General features: G+C 41.1%; 2 protein-coding genes and 1 long non-coding RNA gene across 4 annotated transcripts in view; 2 read left to right on the top strand and 1 right to left on the bottom strand.

Moving 5' to 3' along the window:
• The first annotated feature begins 1042 nt into the window (after positions 1 to 1042).
• Positions 1043 to 4951, top strand: SMIM10L3 (small integral membrane protein 10 like 3). The gene is made up of 2 exons (XM_068146772.1): positions 1043 to 1303; positions 2922 to 4951. The coding sequence occupies exons 1-2, from the start codon at positions 1118 to 1120 to the stop codon at positions 2940 to 2942; spliced, it is 207 nt and encodes a 68-aa protein (XP_068002873.1). The 5' UTR covers positions 1043 to 1117; the 3' UTR covers positions 2943 to 4951.
• A 551-nt stretch (positions 4952 to 5502) lies between these two features.
• LOC137445233 (uncharacterized) lies at positions 5503 to 23352 on the bottom strand. 2 transcript variants are annotated; one of them, XR_010988373.1, is made up of 5 exons: positions 23000 to 23352; positions 22413 to 22536; positions 20983 to 21041; positions 10652 to 10775; positions 5503 to 8567 (listed from the first exon to the last, which is right to left on the bottom strand). It is a non-coding gene; the product is annotated as an uncharacterized lncRNA (long non-coding RNA). The 2 variants fall into 2 exon arrangements; XR_010988375.1 differs by having other exon boundaries at positions 22413 to 22468.
• Positions 23345 to 23652, top strand: part of CYTH3 (cytohesin 3) — a 50930-nt gene continuing 50622 nt past the window's right edge. The window contains exon 1 of the mRNA XM_068146770.1: positions 23345 to 23599. Within this exon, the coding sequence (XP_068002871.1) occupies positions 23569 to 23599 (31 nt within the window). The 5' untranslated portion in view covers positions 23345 to 23568. The remainder of the gene's footprint in view (positions 23600 to 23652) is intronic.

Below are 23652 nucleotides of genomic sequence, written 5' to 3'. Positions count from 1 at the left end.
CTGCACAGTCCCATTCCTGAGAGCACAAGCCAGTGCCTGCGGTTCCCTTAATTGAGCTGTTTAGAAACATGGGGGTTCTGCTCTATTATGCAATTAATGGATTACAGACAAAGGGATTGCCGATAAACCCGGGAAGATGTCAATTTTTGACGTGGAATTAGTCTTTCTCTGTACACCGTAATGATTCTGTGGCAATAAAATAGTGCTTTAGAAGGAGTTTAGATCAATATATTGATTTTCCTGTTTCACTTGAGAGTTATTGGAAGTTGATTGAATGGAAACTGCACGGAGCAGTTCTGGTGGGGAAAAAAGGAGACACCTTCATAAACTGTATTGGTTACCTATTACTCTTTTGGGGCATTTTTCCCTTCCCACAAAGCAAGTGTCACGATGATCGTTTATCTCAAAGAGCCTTCCTAAGAAACGTTTGCAAAATGTTTGTCAGTCTCAGACGTAACTCATACTCCAGCGCTGTATCCAATGTAAGAACTGAAGTATAGATTCTAAACCGATAGCAACTCTTGCCTTGCGAAAGCAGCTGGCTCGCAGAACTGATCCTCTGATTGCACAAACAAAAACCCCACCCGCACCCAGAGATGATAATCAATAGCGATGAATTGAGAAGGTTAATGTGCACGCCTGGGTTAAGCCTTCGAGCCTCTGCTTCCCAGCCAGAGGGGCTAGCCAAGCTAGAGACAGATCTTAGGAATCACAACAACGCCCCGTGGGCTCCCTGTATGCTTTCCACACCCGCGGGACCTACCGAGCAGCAGAGCAGAGGCGGTGAAGGAAGGCAGGCAGCCCCGCTTGGCGGCCCCGCTTCCCGACCCCGCCGCTGCAGCCCTCGCCGCTGCCCGCGCGCCGCCCTCAGGCCAAGCTTGGCCCGCGCTCCGCTCCTCCCTGAGCACGCGCAGGAGGAAGAGCCAGTGGGGTAACCTCGCGCGTCGGCGTGCTGCGGCACGACCGCGGGCACCGTCCCGACGCGCGACGTCACCATTACGCACGTCCGCGCGTCGCCGGCGGACGGCTCCTCCCCGCTGGCGACACCCACCGCCGGGTGCGGGGAGGGGGCGGTTGCGGAGCCCGGGTGGCGCGGCACGGCCGCTGCAGCGGGTATATGGCGGCGGTTCTGTCCGCCCTCGCTGCCAGGCTCTCCCAGTCAGCTGCGGCCAGGTCCTACGGGGTGTTCTGCAAGGGGCTGACTAGGACCCTGCTCATCTTCTTCGACCTGGCCTGGAAGCTCCGCATTAACTTCCCCTACCTCTACATTGTCGCCTCCATGATGCTTAACGTGCGGCTGCAGGTGGGCGGCGGCGGCGCGGACAGTGGGGGCGGGGGGGCTATCTGGCCTCGAGGTGGGGTTCATGTCCTGTGTTTTAGCCCAGTGCTGGGCAGAGGGTGCCTTTCGTTCCTAGAGGCAGCGGCTTCGTAGTCCTTGTCGTTTCACCCCGACTAGCCATAAAGTGCCGTTGGCCGTGTTCCTTGCCCTTAGGAGGGCCGCGGGGGGCATTGCACTCCCTTGTGTCAGCAACGGAAATGTCGCTTGGATTTTGCACGGATGTAGTCAGCTGCAGAGACCTGCTTTTGCCGGTGTTTAGGTGCAAGTACCCCGTTATGCTGCTTGTTCTGGATGTTGGCAGCAAACGTGCTGCCTTCTCAAGTTTGTCCATGTTACTAAGTCAGAGTTCCCTTAAAGACAGACGGTAGATTGTGAATATGTGCACTTCGGTAGTACGTTGCTGATAATCTGTAAAGAGCTAAGAAAATAATTTCTTTCAGGTGTCGTGGTTTGGTTTTTGTTTTGCTTGTGGTTGGTGATTGTGGTTTTTTGTTTGTTGTTTATTCAAGAACGATCGCAGCAGGGAAGGCGGAGAGATAATTTTAAATGATAATGTCATTGCATGAAAACGAGAGTTCACGTTCGAATTATTCTCTCTTCTGTCTTGAGCCTCTTTGTCCAAAACACAATAGTCCCTAAAAGAGGTTTGACCTAAAGAGGCGCTCCCACTCTTTGTAGAGTTTAAGTTTCGTTGGTTTTCTGATGAAATGAAAACTGTACCTTTAACTTAACTGGCAACAGAATCAAGCTGTGGACTATCACAACAAACATCTGTCCTTCAGATAGATACTTTTAGACGCTTTTTTGTTACCTCATAAACATAGCTGTACTGAGAGGTTTGCCACCTGGCTACTAGCCAGGTGCTGACAGACAAGTCTGGTTGTAGTTTGTGTCCTGTGCAAGGTAAATTGAAGTGGGATCTCGTATTTTTATTTTTGGGACTACAGTTCTGAAGCTTGAAATTGAGCCATGCTGCCAGGAGTCGTACACATAGCTGACTAACCTTGGTGGCTAAAAATGCCTTGCCTTTGCCTGTTATCTCTGTTGGTACATGATAGTGCTCTTGTAACAACATCAGCCTGTCGTTTGACAACATTGTAGCTAATACCCTCTTAACCACGCTGGTTTAGCCAGTCTGACCGGTTCCTTTAGGGAAGCATTTTTCATTTCCAGTGTTGCATGTCTCATTTCAACATGTGCTTCTGTTTATAGGAAGATTAATATTTGCCTTTGGTATTACACTACTAATCAGTTACAATTTGTATTTCTAATGGTTAAGGAAAGTGGTAATTATGCAGAGAATCTCTAGCTGCTCATTTGCTGATTGACTTTGATGCTTGTTATCAAAAGAATTTGTAGCAGATTAAACTGAAACTACAGAAGAAAATTTATGTTTGGGTATATTTCCTTCCCCTTTGGATGTGTTCAAGCAACCTGTAGGGAGACGTGTCTGCTGGGGCTAATGTTACACTTTGCAGTTGGGCTATTCTTTGTGTTAAAGATTTTAGATTTTTTTTCTATGTACAGGGCACCAAAATACTGGCATTTCAATGCAATAACTTTCTGCATTCCTTCCCTTTAGGTCCATATTGAGATCCACTGACTTGTGACTTGGTGTGCTGCTTGCGCTGTGTGCTGCAACTAGAGGCAATCACACTCTTCAAATTCAGCCTGCTGTGAAACAGCAAAACTATGCTTGTCTTCTCTAGGACTGTGAAGAAACCAGTATGTGACTGTGGCCCAGATCATTACAAGGCAGCAGCTCACCTGACACACATGCATTCCGTGTTGAACAAGTCTCAAAATCCTAGTAGCGGTTTACAAGAACTATTTTGTTTTAACACCAGGAACTGTTCGCTCTTTAATACTATACCTCTGCCTTCTACTGGCAAGGAAATGCCTCTGAGTTTGAGTGAATCAGCAGGGAGGAACTCAAGTGCAGCTGCTCTGTGGAAGGATTCATTTCATCTGCACTCTTCTTTTGGTAAAGACAGTCTTGCAGCGATAAACCCTATCATTAGTAGCATTTCAGTAATGGGCTGGCTGGAGAAAGCTTGTAGTTTTGCTGGAGACTTTAGCTCGTGCTGTCCAGGAGGTACCTTTGTATGTTTTGCACACTTCTGGCTGGGAAATTTGCAGTATAATAAAACCCTGCAGTTTCTGGAATTAGAAACGAGTGGTAGCAGAGAGACCAGGTCACACATTACATTTCTTAAAGAGCTGGAGCTCGGTGGACTTCCTGATCTTGATTCTATTCTGATTGCCTCACTGAAAGAATACGCTCTGGGACCCTTGAACAACCAGACACCATGTTTTATCCTTTGTTACTTAATCCTTGTATCTTCAGAGCAAACACTTGGATACAAGCAAATGCATTCACATCTACAATATGTAACTAATAATTGTCACATCATACAGCTAGTAATTTCTGTGCTAGCTTTTGCACTAGCAGGTCTCTGGTATGCAGTAGTGAAGGTAAAAAGTATACTAAGGTTTTAATAATTGCTATTTTTAACATTAATAGAAATGTACCTGAATAACAGACAAGGTTACAGGTCTGATTTTAGGGAGAAGGAGACAGCTAAGTAAACATATTTGTGTAATTGCTAGTAAAACTGGCTGTTGGAAGAATAGCAACTTTTTTTTATCAAGGAGTATCTGCATCTGGAAGAACTTCTTAATCTCAATACTCTCTGTGACTTTTGCAGGTCTGCCATTAACACTAGACTGGAACCCAATTTGATTGTTTTGCACAGATCCTCTGTTTTATTTAGGGTTTCTATTAGCAGAGTGTTCTGGCTACTATTTACAACCATTTAAAATGAAATTGTTTCTTGCAGAATTGAATTCCTTCAGTAAGGAAAGTATCAGTCCTCAAAACACTTTGAACTGGAAAGCTGTTGGGAGAACGGTCTTCAATACAGCATAATTCTCAGCAGTGTTCCTTTTCAGGGGTGGTACTGCTCTAATCTATACAGCATCTCATGAACTTTATTGTGCTACAATAGACACCACAAACAGTTTTCTAAAAGAATGTTGCCTTTCCTTGAGGAAAAGTGATTGTTATCACTGAAACCTGGTAATCACTTCTGGGCCTGTTGACTTTGGCTTTGTGACAGACTTTTGACAGCGAGGTTTGGCAAAGAATGGAGAAAAAATGTTGGAAGCAATAGAGCTGCTTGTGAATAAGAATTTGCAGGAATAGGCTCCCATGGGCACCTACATGGAGAAACTAATTGTGCAGTAGGTCAAAGTTTGAACTCTGTGTCCAAAATTCTCAGCAGGGAGTTGGTGTAGGTGGGATAAATGTACTCTAGGGACTTGCCTAAAGAGGGAGGTATTGATACAGTCAGGTTGCATTCTCAGCTTACCCTTTACTCTGTTGAAAGTGAGGACTTAAAGCAGAGTTATGTCATGCCAGTGATTTGCACACCCAGTATCCTTTTTGCTAGCTTCAGTTTGGAAAGAGAATGAGCGGTGTTGCATTTAATCTGAACTGAATTACTCTGGAAAGCCAGTAGAGTTTCTAATGTGTTTGTTGGGGTGTTAGCACGCCTGTGTGAAGTCCTTGATTGTGGAGATACCGGTTATCAGTGTTACAGGGAGAAATGTTGGATTTCTTTAATCTTCTTTGAGTGTTGAAAGTAAGATATACTACTTTTTATGTTAAATGTTACAGTATGTTTTTATTTTCTCCGTTGGTTGGCTATTTCTTCAGGATGTTACTTTAATTTAGAAAATATTTTTCCCCTGATGTGTAGTTTTATTATTTAACTTCCAGACTTTTGACCGCACAGATAACATGTCACAAAATTACCAAAGCCCCTCAAATTGTTAAGGGATTATGTATTGTAAGTAATTGACAGCAAATTTCCTCTTAGTCCAGCCAGTCACCCAACTCCTTCCCAGCTGCACTGCTGCAATTTATCACCCTTGCAGTGGTATTAACACAAGCGTTTGTGGATCAAGATGGCTACAGCAATGTGGACCTGAAACCCCAAAATGCCAGAAGTGAAGACACTTCTCTCCAGAAGTCTCTGGCTTATTTGAATTACGGTGTTAAGCTGTTGTCTGTGTACATCTCGACCCAAAAAACACTTGGCAGAGCTGAGGGTAGAGGAATGAAGGTGGGGAGGGAGTGGAGCCTGTTTAAGCTGGCTTGGTTGCTAAAGAAAATATTGTGCAACTAGATATTAAAGTGCAGAACTACCTCTATAGGTGAAGAAATGCCCTTTCCCTGTAGGCTGAGTTGGTTGGTTGGTGGTGGTTTGGGGTGGGGTTTTTTTTTATTTTGCTTTTTATTCCTTCTTTTTTTTTTTTCTTCTAAGTTGCATCCACAATTGAGTGCTTGAACTTCCTGTATCAAGAATTGATTGGCATATAGTTGTATCTGTACTTGCTAATTGAGACCTTTTGTGTACAGCTTGAAGGGTTTGGCCTGGAAGATTCTCTACAATGTAATTTAGGAACCAGTCATATACAGCAAAAATTTGGAGGTGATATTGTTAGGGTAATAGCAAGAGGAGTGGCTAAAGGCATAAAAGCATTAATCTGTGTTTTAACACACCTGTTCTTCGTGGTCATTTTCATGTGGAGGGGCAGGAGGGGACACAAAAACATGAGAAATTGCCTGTAAATGAGAATTTAAATAGGTGTTCAGCAGGGTGCCCATGGGTTGTTTCTTTCTTGATGACAAAGCTATGCAGGAGGGGATCTTGGAATGTTGAATCATATTGTGTATCACAGTCTAGCTAATACAGTCCTGTTTTAAGCAAAATTTGCTTTTGACTGAGTGGCCTTTAATCACTTACTACAGAATCACTTCAAATACAGATACCATACAGCTAAGCAAAATTACTGATTTTTTTGGGGTGTATTATATGTATATAGAACATAAGATATACAGAATATGTCTTAATGGAGTGGATTTAATCCATTTTAAGATAGTTTATGTACTTTGCCTTGGATTTTACTGTTTAAAACCTAAAAGGTAACTTTCTAACTTGAACATTCCTTCTGAAATTCAAATAAAGGACAGTTTGGTGTGTTAAAATCTCACGTTATGTACTGCACTTTAAGCTAGGAGGCCATACATTGAAAGCGCTGTTCTTGCACTAATAGAATTGTTTGACTGGCGGTGACAACACTCAAATGGCTTTTACTGTCTGGGGGAGAATAGTGAACCAGAAGGATTGCAGTCCTTTGAAACTACAGAGGAACCAAACACTATGTGATTTAGGCCACTGTTCTCTTCCTACAAAGGTTTTTAGATTAATTCATCTCAAAAGATGGAAGGTGTGTCAGCTAAGAACCAGCTTGTATGGAGTTGTCTGGCTTCAGTAAGTCTGATTTGGAATGCTTTTTCTGAGTAAATGTGTTGTGAGGGCTGAGACTGTGTCTTGGATGATTATTATAGTACAGAAGAGTAACATTTTTAGTAGGGACAAGGGACCTTTATACTGAACCAGGAGTTGCCTTCTTATTTCCAGTTCCTCTCATCTTTCTCTTCTGTTGCTGATGGAAAGAGCTATTTTGAAGCAAAATGTCAGGGTTCTACTAAACAACTAATGTTTTCTAGAATTTCATTCACCAGTGTCCAGATCCTTCCTGCACTACATAGCAGAGTTCTATTTCTGCCATTAGAAAACAAATTAAGAAAATACTCAGTATTTAGAAAATTGCCTAGTAGTTTCCCATAAATGTACACTGGAGTGGAAATTTACTATATGGTGTACTGCTTTCAAAAAGAAACCGGACTTTTAAATGTGTGCACACAGAGCTCTGCATGTAGATGATAAGTGTTTTATCAAGGTGTGATGTTGGAATGCCTGTGCAAATGCTTACTTACTTTCTGACATGACAATGCAAAATGCAGTAGAGATGGTGGTGTACTTCTCAGTGTGGTAGTAGCTAGTGCAATCTTGGAAATGGTGTGTGCATCATCATGCACCATGAGGCAGTTTTATCTCTAGACATTTTTTAGCCTTTTGCCTTTTCAGTGTTGGGTTGGTAGTTGGGTTTTGTTTGTGGTTTTTTGTTGTGGGGTGAGTTTTTTGGTTTTTTTTGGTTTTTGGGGTTTTTTTTTTGCATTTTTCTTGGGTTTTCTAGAACTGTGAAGACTGCACTTTCTTAAACTTTACCAAAGTTTGCTTTCTTTCTCCTTTTCTCCTCACTTGCCCTTCCTTTTAAGTGTACACACTCAATTTTTGGAAGAAGCGAGCCTGTACATACTCTGCTAATATATCACATTATTGTCAAGTTGTTCTTATCCGTTTCCTTCTCTTCCTTCACCATCACATGTCATCATAAGCATATGCTCATATTCCATTCCATTTCAGAAACACTCCTCTGTAATTAGTTATATGTAACAAACTGACAGAAACCATGTAGAGATGTAAGCATCCATACTCTGTCATTAGGGTGTATCTGACAGAATAGGTTTTCAATGTAACACATTTCTGCTTTTCCCCCTCAAAACAACTGCTTTGATTAAAATCTGGTATTTAATTTGAATTTGTAGTACCTCTGTCAGCTAAGAACTGCAGCTGGAATTTGGGGGTTATCAAATATACTGATGTCAAAACGTAAGAAACAGGCTAGCTTAAAAACTCTTTAGGTTTTTAAGTTATTAGTATCACTTTCTGAACAATTCAAGTGAATGTACTCCTAATATTTTTGAAACCCTTTTTATTTTTTCCTAAGAGTGCATAGACTAAAATGTGTTCTGACACTTGTTTCCATGATACACAGTCAATAACTGGGGTGGGGGGATGGACCTGAAGGGTTAAAAAAATGGCAATGAATCTCTTTATCTCAGGCAACAAACCCTCTAATCCTCAAGGAAGAGCTGGATTCCATAGAACTTTCAAATAACTTGCTGCTAATGAAAATACTAATTTTAAGATCAGCTTGCATACTTAAATACAAGGACATTTAGGTATCAGTCCGCCAATGGTGTGAAGATGTGAATAATATGGAAGTGCTGGAATAATGCTATCCTTTACCACCCTGCACTAAGGAAGTCCTGTTGGTGTGTACTTTTGAGATTAATCCTGTATGACACTCCAAAATCTCAATTATCTTAGTCTTCTTGCAGTTGGTGATAAAAGATAGCCTAGGAGACTTCTAGAAAGGAAACATGCCTTGAAAAGATTCGGTTTATTTCTGTGATCTCAATATATTTATAGTGTTTTTGCAAATCCCTTCATTGTGGAAGATCTGTAGAAACCTGGTGGCAAAAATGGTTAAAATGCAAACTTGTAAAGTATTTGTGTTCTTTTTCTGTTTGCAGTTAACGTTACCTATAAGCAAATACAAAAATACCTAGATGTAATTTAAGCTTTTGTTCTTAAAAGTAGGTAAATCTAATGCTTAGTGCCTGATTAATCACTTGGAAGCCTAGTGTTCCATGAACTTTCTTGAAAGTGGACTCTGCTACATGCTGGTGGCTAACTTCAAATGCTGACAGCACTTCCTGTAAACTGTGATGTTATCCACGCAGAACAATCTTAGTCTTTGGCCCTAATGTTTTGGTTGGTTTATGGTTTTTTTGGGTTTCTTTAATTGCAACGTGGGAGATGGAGAAGGCTGGCACAAACCATTGCTGTTTGTTCCAGAGAAAGATGTTTACAACTTTGTATATATTTCAGAAATTCAGTGTAACACTTTTTAACTTGTGAGAGGAGTTTCTGTAGTAAACTTGAAATCTGTTGTTTTTATGAGGTGAATACACTTTTGAATGAGAGTGTTTAAGCTTCCAGAAGCTGTTGACCATGATGCTGCTCGCTTACACCACAGGAGGGAGTTAAACATCAGTCTTTTAAAAATTTCTAGTTAAGGCATCATATTTTCCTTAGCACAGTACATTTCAGTTTATAAATACGCTGACTTTGAGTTGTACAAAATCAATACATGGTGGTGATGTATTGTAACTGTTTACAATTGAACTCTGAGTATCAGTTGATGGGTTTTATCAAGCTATTTAAAAACAAATAAAAACCTTTTTAAAAACAGTCTTTTGTCTGTGCTCAACTGAAGAGCTGGTCTTAGTCTCATTCCAATTTTTCACTGTAGAAACTGTACAGATGTACTTAAAAGGGGTCATGCTTGTGACAATGCAGTCAGCTAGTGAATGGCTTTTTCAGAGATAAAATTTGAGATGTGTGGACTGAATACCAAACACATTTTAAAATCTTTGTGAGAATAAAAGGGCTAAATGCCTTCCACTCTTCCTTGGAAGCTTGCTCTATGAGCTCTAGGCTAGCATAAGCATGTTAGCCACCAAAATGCCTTTAGGGTTAAAATCACCTTAGTGTTAAAGAGCTATGTTAGTCATCTTGGTTTTGTTGACTACAATATTCACACTAAAGGAGTGGAATAAACATGTACCTTCTGCTTAATGGTGATTGTTTAAAAAAAATGAGAAGAAAACAAAACAACAGAAAACCCTCACTTTTCAGATACCACTTTTGAAGGCTGCTATCAGGTGATTTTTTGACTCCAGACTCAAAAGGCTTAACTTAGAGGTTTTTGTTTGATTTCAGGGTCCCTCAATGCCACAAGTGATGCATTTTGAGAAAGAATGTTACTATGTGCTGTATTTTTTCTGACAAGAATGGGTATTGACAACCCTAGGCATACTATTTATCTTTATTCTCATAATTTAAAAGAAAAAAACCAACCCTCAGCAACCACAGTCACGCACACTTTTGTGTTCTTTCAAGTGTTAAAAGTATCCCCGAGGACAAAGGACCAGAACCAGTACAGAAGTCGCATGCTTACCTCTTGCTCCTTGAAAACACACACCCATACACAAAAAGCCAGCAGCAATGACAAGCAGAAGGTTTTCAATGCCTTTTCCCCCCCTGCCCCCTTATCTAGTGACTCAAGCCTTTCATCATTTAGCTGGACATTTTTCACAAATAACCCTTCTGAGCTCAGTAATCCTGTCTTGTTTTATCTAATAAAATATTTTCTACAGCAGAGATTGCTAAACTGCCCTTTGGGACTTGGCCTTGGCATTCCAAGTGTTGCACACTGGCTGCATGCATGGATAACCTGCTCCAGAGTTAGAATAGTTACTGCTTTGCCAATTTCTGGTCTTTGTCCCTCTTCAACATAGAAGAGTTTAAAAAAAAAAAGAAAAAAGGTATTTTTGTGATACTCTGTAGCACCTTTCTAAGGGCTTGCTTGTACACCTTCAGGTGTCTGTCATTTAAAGTCACAATTGTAGGTGACTCTTCTATCAGGCTGAAAATCAGAGACTAACACACAAATGAGATTTACTTGGCAAGACAGAATGAAAATGCAAACCTTTTTCAAAGCTGGGCAGCCTTTTATCTTCTGTTCCCTCTAGCTGCTTTCTGAATGAGAACCTCTGTACAGACTAAAGCAGGTTTCAAGTCCTTCACTTTGATAGATGGTATGCTCCAACAAGCTGTTGGTTTAGAAAAAAAAAGGCAGCGTATCTAGTCTCTGTTGTCACTGTCAAATATAGTTTTCAGAGTTTTCTTAATAGTTTATAATAATTAATTTGCAGCTGATAACTATCTTCTGTTTCCCTTCTGTTTAGCTAAACTAAGTAGTTTATCTCACCAATGCCAACAAGCTAGAAGTCTGCAGATTTTCATCACTGGATGTTTTGTTATGGTTCCTCAAGCTTCTTTGCTGCTTGCTCAGTTTACAGTTAATTCTAATATATTTTCATTAAGTATCCATAAAGCATTGTGGCTGTTCCTGAATGCATTATTTAGCAGTTTCTCTTCCCTCACATAGGAAGTGTTTCTCCTGAAGGCCTCTATTGAAACAACATTGTCCAAAGGTTTGATTCCATTTTGGATGCTGCTAGTGTTACCATAGTTGGTATAAAAGAATGCTTTTATCAGTGAAAATGCCTCTGGTAAATCTTTGTTACTCGCCTGTGCTTGTTAAATCCAGCAACTGATGTGCCTGGGAGGGAACCATACTAGCAGATATTCTAGCTGTGATAGATAATGACATACACAGGATGGCTCTTGTCAACCTAACATACAAAACCAGAGGGATAAGGAATAAACTCAGCAGGAGTGTAGGGGGAGAAACCGACCATGAAAAAAATAGTGCTTTGAACATATTATTTGTTTAATTGTGGTAAGTCCTTTTGCCAGAAATACAGGATGAAAAGATGTGAATTACAGCTTGAGACAAAGAGCAACACAGATATGATCTGATTTTCCTTTATAACAGGAACTCTGTCAAATAGTTAAGATTCCATAGAGGGGGTGGAGTTAAGTAAGGACTGGAAATGGGCTCAGAAGAAATAAAAAAAACACACAAGTATTTTACGTCTCCTTTACTGAAAATTACATTTTTACTGTTTTTCCCCAAGAGTTAGTACTATTGTCCTTCCTGTCCTACATACACCTCATGATAATGCAGAGCTAGAAGATGTAGTAGTCCATGAAAAAGATTGGAGAAAGCAAGCAAAGTTTGGAGATTGATGGAGGGGTTTTTGCATTTCAGAAAGGGTAATCAATAAGAAATCTGATAGTAGGATTTATCTGTCTAAGCAACTTAAAGTGGTTTTAGTAGGACAAATCACTGCTTGAATCCTGTAATCCAATCACACAGGATCAGTATTCATGTCTTGCCTTGCTGACTTAATGAGAGCTCTGTATGCATGAGGATCTCCCTATGTGAACCAAACGCCAAGGTCTGGACTTGGGTGTTTTATGGGAATATCATTCAATTTAAGCCAGGTTAAAGATCCAGGTATACTGACAGTGGAGCCAATGTGAATCTTCCCAGCAGTTCAAAATGAGACAATACCATGGTCCTGAAGTGCTTTGAAATTCATTGCATACTTCCCAAGTATCATACTCCTCATGGAAAGACAATGCTAAACTATAGGTATGTTATTTATCAACTGAGAACTACAAGTATAAAACACACAATGTCCAAAGTTATACCTTTGCTTGTTTAGCTCAAGAATGTATTTCTGGTCAAGTGCATTCCTAAATGCAAGGAATGGAAACACATCCCTAAGTGCTACATTAAGCATAGTCAAAACATACCTTTCTTTTCTATTAGTCTAGAATTAATATAGATCTTCCAAAATCCCAGTGTGATAAAGGTACTGCTTTACTCATTCCTATTGCCTATGGCTGGCATTCTGGAATAACATACTTAATTGAATAGCAATTTAGATTTCTGAGAAGATTGCTTTATCTGCATTTATCTGTCACTGCTTGCACTTTCATGATCTAGTAAGAACAGTAGTACCTCCTTTCTAATAGTTTCAAGAAAGCTTTTAATTATTTTAGCTGAAGAATATGAACTCTTTCCTGTATAACTCACCATTACTAAAACAGAATGAAATATAACATGCATAGAAAGGAGAGCTCTGTACAAATGAGGCAGGCAGTTCAGAGCATTTCAGGAAGGAACAGTTAAAAAAACACTGCCAGGCTACTCTTCTTCATAAGAAGTGCAACTGGAAGTTCCATACAAGTAATCAGGACACTGAAGATGCCACTATAAAAAAATGTCTACAAAATACCTGCTGGAGTGATTTAATCTATGAAGGAGATAACCATTCTCATCAACAGATCAAAGAAAGTTTTCACTGTGAGAGAACAAGACATTATTTAAGAACAGTGCTGAGATAACAGTCTATTTATCTTGCAAATGTGATGAAGATGTTGGAAAAAAATATGTTTGTTGTAACTGTAGTTATCTGCCATCTTGTTTTTCAGGTTTGGAGCCTTCCATGCATGCAGAGTTCTGGAAAAGCTTTCCAGATGGGCATAAAGAGCAAGGGCATCATTTTGTTAGTCTTCTCTTGTGTATCCCTCTTCTTCTGAAATGCTTTTTCTTCTAGCTTGAATACCAGAATGCGACAGGCCTTTACAGGCCAGAGAAGAGAAAGCATCCTTGCAGTAAAGAGTGTATCTGTTTTCAGCTGGTACAACAGAACTAAACATCCTAGTTTTTGAAGCGTTCTCAGTCACCATCAGGTTTCAGAAACTTCTGTGTAAGAAGTCTTTAAGGTATAAATCTGCTTTTATTTCCTAATGCTTTCATTTGTCCCCCACAAATATATAAGCAAATGGAGAAGACACCTGCTTTTAAAAAATAATTCTTTATCCAGTGTAAAAATGTTGAGCAGTGCATGTTGAATAGAATAGAATAGAATAGAATAGAATAGAATAGAATAGAATAGAATAGAATAGAATAGAATAGTAGACCAGACCAGGTTGGAAGAGACCCTCAAGATCATGGTGTCCAACCTATCATCCAACACCACCTAATCAACTAAAGCATGCAACCAAGCACCCTATCAAGTAGCTTTGTGGATTAAAATTGTGCATCAGCTATTTTAAACATGCAAATGATTTTTCTATAGAACATGCTTTGCTTTGTGTTGGCTACTTTGTGCATTTTCTACGCCCTGCTGATTGGCACACCTGATGCACACATCCTCAGAGCTGAGAGCCTGCATCTGGACAACTGAGATTTCTGCTATCTGAAAACAGAATGAGGCTTTTAAAGATAACACATAAAAAAATGGGCAATTGAATTACTTTGTGGGACATTAATTTTTCAAATGTGTCTATTGTATTTTGTACACTAAGTGATTTTTTTCTTTTCACATTACATTGCTTGTTTTATCTGAAGTGGGCAATTTGCCAACCTTAGCTTTTAGTGATAAATTCTGCTATACAAAGCAAAAATTTTTATATCTGAGGCCACTTCCTTCTGCTATTTTATCATCTTCCTGGTTTTGTCTGTTTTCAATAAAAGCCTTTGTATTTTCACATCTTTTATATGCATGTATACATAGATCCTTTCCTCCATATTAAAACTAATAGCTGCAAGTTGGTAAGGATGAAAAAGACAGACTGTTGACTTCAATTTCACTGAACTAATATACTATATGGTTGCTTTTATATTACAGTATAAAAAAAATCTTAACATACTGATATTATTTCCTGATTTTTTTCTGTTTCATAACAAGGTTTTAAAATGGAAACCATCTCTGGGTACAGCTATATTTGAGTACTACAGATTGACACACGGAGGCTGGGTTCTCACTGTGAAAATGTGTTATTTTAAAGCATCTCAAATTTAAGTATATTGAAATTTAAAGTCTAAAAAACATTATGAGGGAGGCCAAACATTTCTGCTTTATCTATCCTAAGAAGTTGAATATTTCAACCTGAGGAGAAAAATCTAGAAAATTCAGCATTAGGGAGAAGCCACAGAGATCCCTGCACCCATAGTGAAACCCAAAGAAACTTGAGGGGAAAGGAGGACTGAATTAGGGGTGGTCAGAGCAGAAGAATGAGACTGAAGGGAAAATAAGTTGCAATGAAGCAAACTGGAGAAAAGCTTTTGGAACCCATGAGAAGCTGCCCCTGATGTCACTGCCCATTTTAGCACTCTGTCATGAATTCCTCTTTCCCACAAAAAACTTGTTACTAAGGATGTAAGCTGCAAATCATCATGTACTAATCTTTTAATGAAGCTGGTTTTGTTGTTGTGCTGTAGACTTATTGTTCTTTTACAATTATATTAACAGACTGAAAATAACAAAGGCAGTTCCATCAGTTAAGAAACAATTTTGTTTCTGAAGAATGATTATTTTATACTGTGCTGGTTGAGATCACAGCAATCCCTTTCTGACCACAGAGGTATAAATTCATCCTTCATTTAACTGCACTAAGGTAAATGGAGTTACATAAGGAATTAATTTGACCTGTCTCCTCCATTTCCTTGGAAAAATTCTTTGTTTTAGTGCTTGCCAAGTTTTAACTTTGTCTCTCCCTTGCTTAACATCTTCTTGTACTTTAGAGACAGTTTTTCTTTCTTTAAGACTATAAAGAGAAATACAGCAGGAGAAAGATAATTAATTTTTTTGAGTTGGAAGTACACTTCCATTATGGTAAGAAAATACTAAACCCTTTTTGTTTTGGTATGGAAGTGTATGGGATTATTCTCACACCTATGAGAATATGAAAGGAATAAAATAGTAGTATGAATAGCCATGACAGGGAAAGGATTGAGGCGATGTTTTTTGCCTCAATCCCCATGTGTTTGTTTCTAACTGCAGCAGCTGGAATAAACAGGGACCTTTCTTGGCCAGAGACAATAAGAATTTAAAATACTACATGCTACCTTTTTGAAAGAATCATGTCCCTTTTTCACCTGGACCCAACAGGAGCTATCTATTCAAAAATAACTTGCCAGAGAAGCTAAAGGCATACTCCATACTCCTGCCAGTATATAACTAATTTCACAATACAATAAATTTAGGTTTTGGATGGTGACAGGGCACAAAACTCTTTGTGCAAGTTCAACCCACCAGTACAAAGTTATTTGAAAACCAAAACCCTTGCAGAACAAGATATGGAGAGTGGTGTTACTCCTGGTGATTTTACATTAGAGTTGGTATTCTCTAGCTTCCTGCCGCTGAGCCAGGATAAAGCTTGGTCTAAACACTGTAATGTAACTCACATCTGGATAATCTTAACAAGAATGCAATTATGTGCTCATATTTAACCTTGATCAATTTATTACCATTAGATGATCTAGCATTGCACAGAACAGACATTAACAAGTCTGAGGCGCAGTTTGAGAAGGGCTAAGCATGAAGGATTGGAAAGTGAAATTGATGGAGATATTCTGTGGTTGAGAATAAGGTTAGAATTCTGTAGGGTTACTGTCCACAAAATAATTATCCAGCAGCTTGCCTTCTTTTCACCTGTGTGAATGCTGCAACTGTGCCAATGCAACTGTTCTGGGACCAGAGTGTGAACTTATCAATGGAATAATTCTGGTTAAAAATTATTAGTTTAGACAGTGCTTTTAAAATCGGGATTGAGTGATCTGATTTACAGTGTGGCTTTAAAAACATTTGCATTAATAGCTGAGAGAGCACTAAAAGTCACAATCAGTAGTTGCCAGCTCCTGCTCCTGTCGAAATTTATGGTTCCATGTTTATTAAACCCAGATTTGTGCGCTGTGGACTAGCCAGCAGCAAAATTGGAGCCAACTCACGTGGAGATATGCAATTGCATTTCAGATGCTCACTGATGAACCAACGAGAGCACCTGGTCTAATCCTCTAACACTGAATGTCCTGCGTGAGTCCAACTTGTAACTTGGCTGCCATATGTACCACGGGATGCCAGCCCTGTTACACTGTGGAGCTGTTTAAGAAGGCTTCTCTGGCTGAGGAGGAGGAAGGAGCTGTGGGAGCCAGTACTGTTTCCAACAGTACTACAGTAAATCCCTCAACTGTTGCCATATGCATGCAGCCAAAGCAGAACTCATGTGGTCTGCACCCAGTGTAGGACAACGTAGGAATTCTGAATTCCCAGGTGCTGGTGAGACTGGAGAGTGGTATGTGATGACACACTTAACCATTCTAAACTGGAGATAGCCAGGAGAGGTGAATTCACAGATATGGCTACTTCCCAGGGGGGAAACACAATCTGGCCTTAATCCTTTGACAATTACTTTATATCAGACCCTATGTAATTTTCCTGATATAGAAAAACCCTCTCAAGCTTCATGCAAAATTCCACTCATGATCTGTTTCACCCCACATCCTTTGAATCCAGCTCCTCTTTTTCTGTTATTTTAGGCCCAGCTTTCAAGCTAGAAAACATTCAATTTGTGTATAGTACTATGCATAATTAATACAGGTAGAACAAGTACTAATGCAAAGTACATTTCAGATCCTAACCATCACAGACTTGGTGGACCACCACCACTTTTAATGCATTTAGTTTTCCTGACTGGGACATTCTGGTGTTCTTTACTCAGTGACTCACCAGTAGTCCTATCAGTGTTACACAATGGAAATAAGCACTGACTTCCCAAACCAGTAACATTTGATGCTAAGAGTAGATTAAACTTAGTAGAAGCCTTTAAAAACAACCTCAAAAATACACCAAGAATTGGAATTTGAAATAAGCTGCAAATAAAGTTCAGGCTGTGATTTAAAAAGTTCACATGGAGACTGATGCAAAGTTCTTAAGAGAGGCATCTTTTAACTTCAGGAGTTTTGGCTATTTTAACAGAGTGAGCTTCCTACCCACACAGAAAAGCATTCATAAAAGATATTTGACTTGTTAAGCTTCATCTTTGATGTTTCCCAAAGCAATATAAAATGCTTCCACGTGATTTTCTTTTTGCACTAAATGAAAGGTGGAAGCACTTTTGAAACCGTTAGGACAACCAGCAAACAGGATTTTCTGTGAATGTGTTTTTCCAGCTGAGCCAAATATGATATGTATGACAGTATAAACATTTTAAGAAACAATACATGACTACAAACTGTCTGCCAGACAGAGGAAGTCAAAGAGTTTGCCTTAAGGGTTTAAGAAGACCAGATTATTCAAGAACTGATAAATAATGAAAAAAAAAATAGGGAAAAGGAAGATGTGATGATGGACTGAGACCTTCCTGCCTGGAAGCTGTTAGGCAGTGCTTCTTGAAAAACAAAATTGGCTTGATCGTTTAGATTAGAAACAAAAAATCCTCTTTACAAAGGCTGAGTATTGATGACAGTGATTCTGACTATCAAGAAGATACTCTCTTAGGAAGTGTAAAGCTTGCACCATTTTCCTACAAGCGTCAGCATCTAAGTGAGCAAGTGGCAAAAACAATCAAATAATGGTAGTTTACAAACTGTTGCACAAAGTCACAGTATCACAGTATCACTTAGGTTGGAAAGGACCTCGAGGATCATCGAGTCCAACCTGTCAACACAGACCCCATGACTAGACCATGGCACCAAGTGCCACGTCCAAGTCCAATCCCCTCTTGAACGCCTCCAGGGACGATGACCCAACCACCTCCCTGGGCAACCCATTCCAATGATGAATGACTCGCTCGGTGAAGAACTTCCTCCTCACCTCGAGTCTAAACCTCCCCTGGCGCAGCTTGAGACTGTGTCCTCTTGTCCTGGTGCTGGTTGCCTGGGAGAAGAGACCAAACCCTTCCTGGCTACAACCACCTTTCAGGTAGTTGTAGAGGGCAATGAGGTCACCCCGAGCCTCCTCTTCTCCAGGCTAAACAATCCCAGCTCCCTCAGCCTCTCCTCATAGGGCTTGTGTTCAAGGCCTCTCCCCAGCCTTGTTGCCCTTCTCTGGACACGTTCAAGTGTTTCGATGTTCTTCTTAAATCGAGGGGCCCAGAATTGGACACAGTACTCAAGGTGCGGCCTAACCAATGCAGAGTACAGGGGCACAACGACCTCCCTGCTCCTGCTGGCCACACTATTCCTAATGCAGGCCAGGATATCTATATTCTTTAAGATGTATCTATACTCTTTTGAGATGTAGGTCTTCTTTAAGAATGTGTTCTTGAAACTACAGATGTTCTTGTCTCTAAGATTAACTCTTCTCTTTATGGGTAACTACAGAATCCTTCTTAGCAAATGTAACAAAAGTCACAAGCCAGACTTGCAAATTAGTGGCCTGAACACATGAAATGGGAAAGCCTGCATGCAGGATGACTACTCCCTTAAATAAAATTCCAAAGAGTCTTTCTTCCTTCTAACAGCAAGATGACCTTCTGAGGTCCCTTCCAACCTAGACCATTCTATGATTCTGTGATCTCCCTGTGTGTGACACTGCTGGCTAGTCTGATGGCACAACAGCACTTACTTTACTTCCGCATTGGGAAAATTCAGAATTGCCGTTGTCTTTGACTACAATGTTACTATCTACTTCCCAACTATTATCAACGTAGTGAATATCACCACAGCTCCTGTTTTTGATTAGAAATACAAGGTTTACAAATCTATCATCATAAAATGGAATTTTACATCATGGAAGCATTTACTTAGCAAACTTAGCAAAGTAAGATTAAGCTTATTTCTTTGTAGAAGTAAAATGAATACTGAAGACATTGTTTCAGAATGTCCACTAATTAATAAAAAGCAATCTAGAAAAAAGGGAATCCACTCTTGCTGAGGAAGGCTTCTGATAACCAGCAGGGTTTTCCTACACTTGAATTCTTCATTAAAAAAGAAGGGGGGGGGGGGGGGGGCGGGGAGGAAGTGGGGGTAAAGAGTAACTTTAATTCGCTGCTGCTTGGAATCTGGTTCAAATTGAAGTGCACAGAAATGGCTTAACATTTAATCAGCCTTGTAGACCACAAAAATGTGATGCAAGGGATTCAGTTGTCTTCACTGACTCTCTGTGTAGGGACAAAGGTCATAACAGAGGTGCTCCTGACCCATTAAAATGAAAAACTACATGATGAATTACTACCTAGTGGAAACTGAATCAAAACAGATACTAAACTGTCCAAAGAGGGGGAAAAAAAAGATAAAATGTATTGCCTGAAAATTCAGCAAATAACCATATTTATCATTAAGCAATCAACCCTGCCAAAAGCAGTTTTTGGAGAAAGCCCAATTTTCCCCTAAAAATAATTCCAACAGATCAGCTATTAGACTATTATTTAAATGACTGACAGACTACGTAGTTCTTTCAACACAGAAGGTTAGACTTGTGGCTATAAAACTGGCAAAACATACTTGTGGTAAAAATAGAGTTATGACTGCAGAAGGGACTGCAAGAAAGGCAAAACAAGATCTAGTAATCTTCAGAAAAATGTTGATTGAAACCCTTATTAATATGGTGTGGCAGTTTAGGCTGGGTGCCTCCTGTTGCTGCCACATCAGCTACACCTCCAGTGTCCCGAGTGTCCAGCCCAGTAGGTGGACACAGGAAATGGCACATTTCATACCCATAATGTCCTGTGCCCTATAATTCTATCTGCAAGGTCTTTCACTTCCTCTTTCTTCCCTCCCTGCTCCCGTGAGAGATGCTCCCTATTGGGTAATGGTGGGAGGTTATCTCTGGGCCTCTTAGACCTGGCCAAGAGAGGAGAATGGGGAGGGGCAGTCTCAGACCTTGGCCAGCCTGAGACTAGCCTAGCAAGTGGCTGGGGAAGAGCAAGCCCTGGGGGTCTTGGGTATACCCTCAGATGGGGAGAACAGAAATGTCAGGAGGCTTTTGGGTGTGCTGTAAGGGACTCTGTATGTCTTGGGTTTCTTTTGTCACTATGCTTCTAGCTTCTGTACAACACTTACTGCTTTCCATTTAAACTTTCCATTACTTTGCAATCCATTTGTGTGAGTGTCTTTCTTTTGCCCCTTTCAAGGGCAAGAGAGGATCTGCCTGGCCTGAAACCAGGACATATGGGGATTAAAAAATAAAATTCATATGTATTTAAAAACATAAGAAAGCTAAGCTCCAGAAAAGATCCAGAAAATAAAGTAGATGCAAGGGGATCATGCAGATGACTAGGAAATAGTTTACTGGAAGGTGTCCTAAAATTTGCTGAGATTGTAACCTGCCTTGCTGCCTGACATCTTTGTTGGTAAGGAAGCACCCAGTATTCAGTGACAGTGCTATTGTTACTGTTGAATTACCAAAAACTATAGAGAGTAGTTCTGCTACTGTAGAACTACTATGGCTACGATGCAGAACTACGACTGTAAACCTTTAGTTGATTTTGTGTGCTTTCAAAATACCCATTCCTGACTTAGTTAGGTTTATAGCCAGATATGAGACTTATTTTATACACAGGAAAATGAGACAAAATAAAAGGTTTAATCTTAAAAGTTTCTATCACACATCTCACCTGAAGATCAAACCGCTTTGCCCAGGAAGTGCCTTGTACACAGAACAGTTTTAGAATACCTGTAGGTATGAAAAAGTCTTTTTAAAATATACACAGGAGGTATGAAAATGTCATGTTTTAAGGAATATCTGTCATTGTTTCAGAGACATACAGCCTTCAAGAAGCCACTATAATTTCAATACTCTTTTGTACTATGTATTATTAATAAGCCAATCTACTAAAAAGGGACTGGAAAGAGCAGTTTCCTTGAGAGGGTGCTGAATGACATATGTTGGACTCGATGATCTTTGAGGTCTCTTCCAACCTTAGGAATACTGAAATCATATTTCAAAGTTTCCACAGAGTAAGGTAAAATAATGCAAAATACTAAAAACTTAGCTCTTTGCTCAAGTTAGTAATGAAGTTAGAATAATGCACATTTTGCTTCTCTCCCAAGTTTACAGTTGTCAGATGTCACCATAAAGTTTATGTAAGTATCCCAATGGAGCACTTTTAGCTAGGACCGACAGACTTTCTTTTCATATTCTGTTTGCATCAGGAAATAATTTTTATCTTTGCTCTTCATTTGGAGAATTTTAAAACCTAGTAGTGCTTCCATGAAGTCAACAGGAATTTTGCACTGAACTGGTAAACTGCTCTCCACAGCTCACTCTTCTCTGGTATTAGAATTAGGTGACTCAGCGTGCTTTTGTTTTGCACTAGAATTTTCCTTATAACAAAAGGGAGGGAGGAATGAAGGTGACAAAAAGAGCAAAAGTAAGGTTTAAAACAACACAAATAAAGGAAAGCAGACAATCTGTGATCAATTAGAAAATTATCATTTTTCTCATAAGCCCTCTTATGTAAATTGTTTGCTCAGAGTGCAAAAATATTCAGAGCCCACTGCCACTTCATCTGCTTTCAAACCTATCTTAAAACCATCCTATTATTGCACTTCATTGACACACATTTCAAAATAAATCTCTTACCAAGGTAAAGCTTCTGGTTTATGTTATATTCTATCCTTCTTATACACTAACTTAGTAAATTATAACAATGTTTAATTTAAAATATGAAATGCAGGGAAGTATTTTAAAGGTTTGTGATATTTATGCTTTGTAGATGAGGTAAAATGCTTTATTGTCAGAGCAGCTGTCAGAGGCAAACCTCAGCTCTCAGCAAAATATGCTGTAATAACCACCGATTAGCCGCGGTGTCTAGAGGTGAGCGCTCTCGACACAGCCTCCTGGACTGTGTGCTGTCCCATGACAGCCTACAAAAGGAAAATGAAAAAACCGATATTTTCCTGTTGGCTGACCCTTTCCTCCCGCAGCTTCCTTTCTAAATAAAATTTTGACACCAAAGGCTTTTAAAAAATAAAGAGGGGTGGTGCCAAGAAAGGAAGGAAGGAAGGAAGGAAAAGTGGTCTGTGCCAGCACACTTCTGCTTACCTTTACAGACTTTGGGGCATGCTGTATCTCGACTCCTGAGGTATCTCACTGAAGACCTTTATGGAGGAGTTAAGAAATCCCACAGATACATTGACTCCCAGGGCAGTAAGCAGGTGAATCCTTTCTGTTACCAATGCAGAGAAAATACACCAAAGCAAAAGCCACTGCTGCATAGAGGGTACAGTCCCATTTACATGCAAGGTTCTTTTTGACCCCCATTTACATGCAAGGTTCTTTCTGACCCCCGTGTCAGCGGAAGCACCCAGCACTCCTGCCATGGACCGGACCCAAGGGCAAGGAGCAAGCACGAATCAACAGAAAACACACTGAAACATCACATGCCTCAGGCTCCTTTTCGGAAACTTCAAACCACCTCATGCCCTTCTTCAGGAAGCTGCTTCAGACCAGCTCTGCCCTCGCCTTCCTGTCACTACCCGCCCCCCCCCCCCCCCCCCCCCCCCCAATTCCCCCTCCCCTGTTTAGACTCCTCGAAAAGTCACTGGTGCTGCATTTTCTGGCTACCCCAAAGGTCAATCCCAAATGACATAAACCCAAGTGAGTCGATGGCTCCCCTCGACCCCTCTTACCACAGCCCTCAGGCTGCTCCCCATCGGGTGCCCTGCAAGCCAGGCTCCTCCCGCTCCCGATCGCCGCCCTCGACCCCGTCCCGCCATGTCCTCTGACAACCCACGGCAAAGTCAGTTTACGGCCCTCAACGCTGCCAGGCCGCGCCGCGCGGAACCTGCTGGGGCGGGAACACGCAAAAGGAGAGGCGGGAGGCTCCTCGCTTCGGCCTCCCTTCGCCGCAGGGCTGCCGCCCCGTGAGGGGCGGAGGCAGTGCGGCGGTGGCCGACGACCCTGTGGCGGCGGGGGTGGCGGCACAGGGCCGGCCGGGCCTGCCTTCCCCCTCCGCCCCTACACGGGTCACATGAGAGGGGCGGGCGGCTGGGCCGAGGCGGCGGCTGCTGCCGGGGCTGAGGCAGGGGTGGGCGGAGAGGCACTGGGCAGAGGAGCTCAGCGGCGCAGCGCGGCGGAGGTGGAGGAGAAGGGGCCTCGAGGCGCGGGGCGCCGCGAAGGAGGCGCCGAACGAGTGGAGTGAGTCCGGGGCCTCTCTCAGCCGCGGCCGTCGCGGGAGCGTCCTGCCTGCGGCCCCAACATGGACGAAGAAGGCGGTGGAGGTGGCGGCGGTGAGTGCCGGGACTTGCGCGGGAGGGGACGCGGCCCTTACCTGGCCGCCGAG

The sequence above is a fragment of the Melanerpes formicivorus genome, unplaced genomic scaffold (assembly GCF_026170545.1).
Source record: "Melanerpes formicivorus ecotype bairdi unplaced genomic scaffold, bMelFor1.0.p_v2 SCAF_14, whole genome shotgun sequence".
NCBI classification, from domain to species: Eukaryota; Metazoa; Chordata; class Aves; order Piciformes; family Picidae; genus Melanerpes; species Melanerpes formicivorus.
Note: the sequence above shows the minus strand (reverse complement) of the source record. Positions and strands in the feature narration are given on the sequence as shown.

What these genes read in the sequence shown, in the direction of transcription:
- SMIM10L3 (XM_068146772.1), top strand. Translation starts at nt 1,118, where the DNA reads ATGGCGGCGGTTCTGTCCGCCCTCGCTGCCAGGCTCTCCCAGTCAGCT. An exon ending in TGCTTAACGTGCGGCTGCAG is followed by an intron (nt 1,304 to 2,921) that starts GTGGGCGGCGGC and finishes CCTTCCCTTTAG; the next exon opens with GTCCATATTGAGATCCACTG.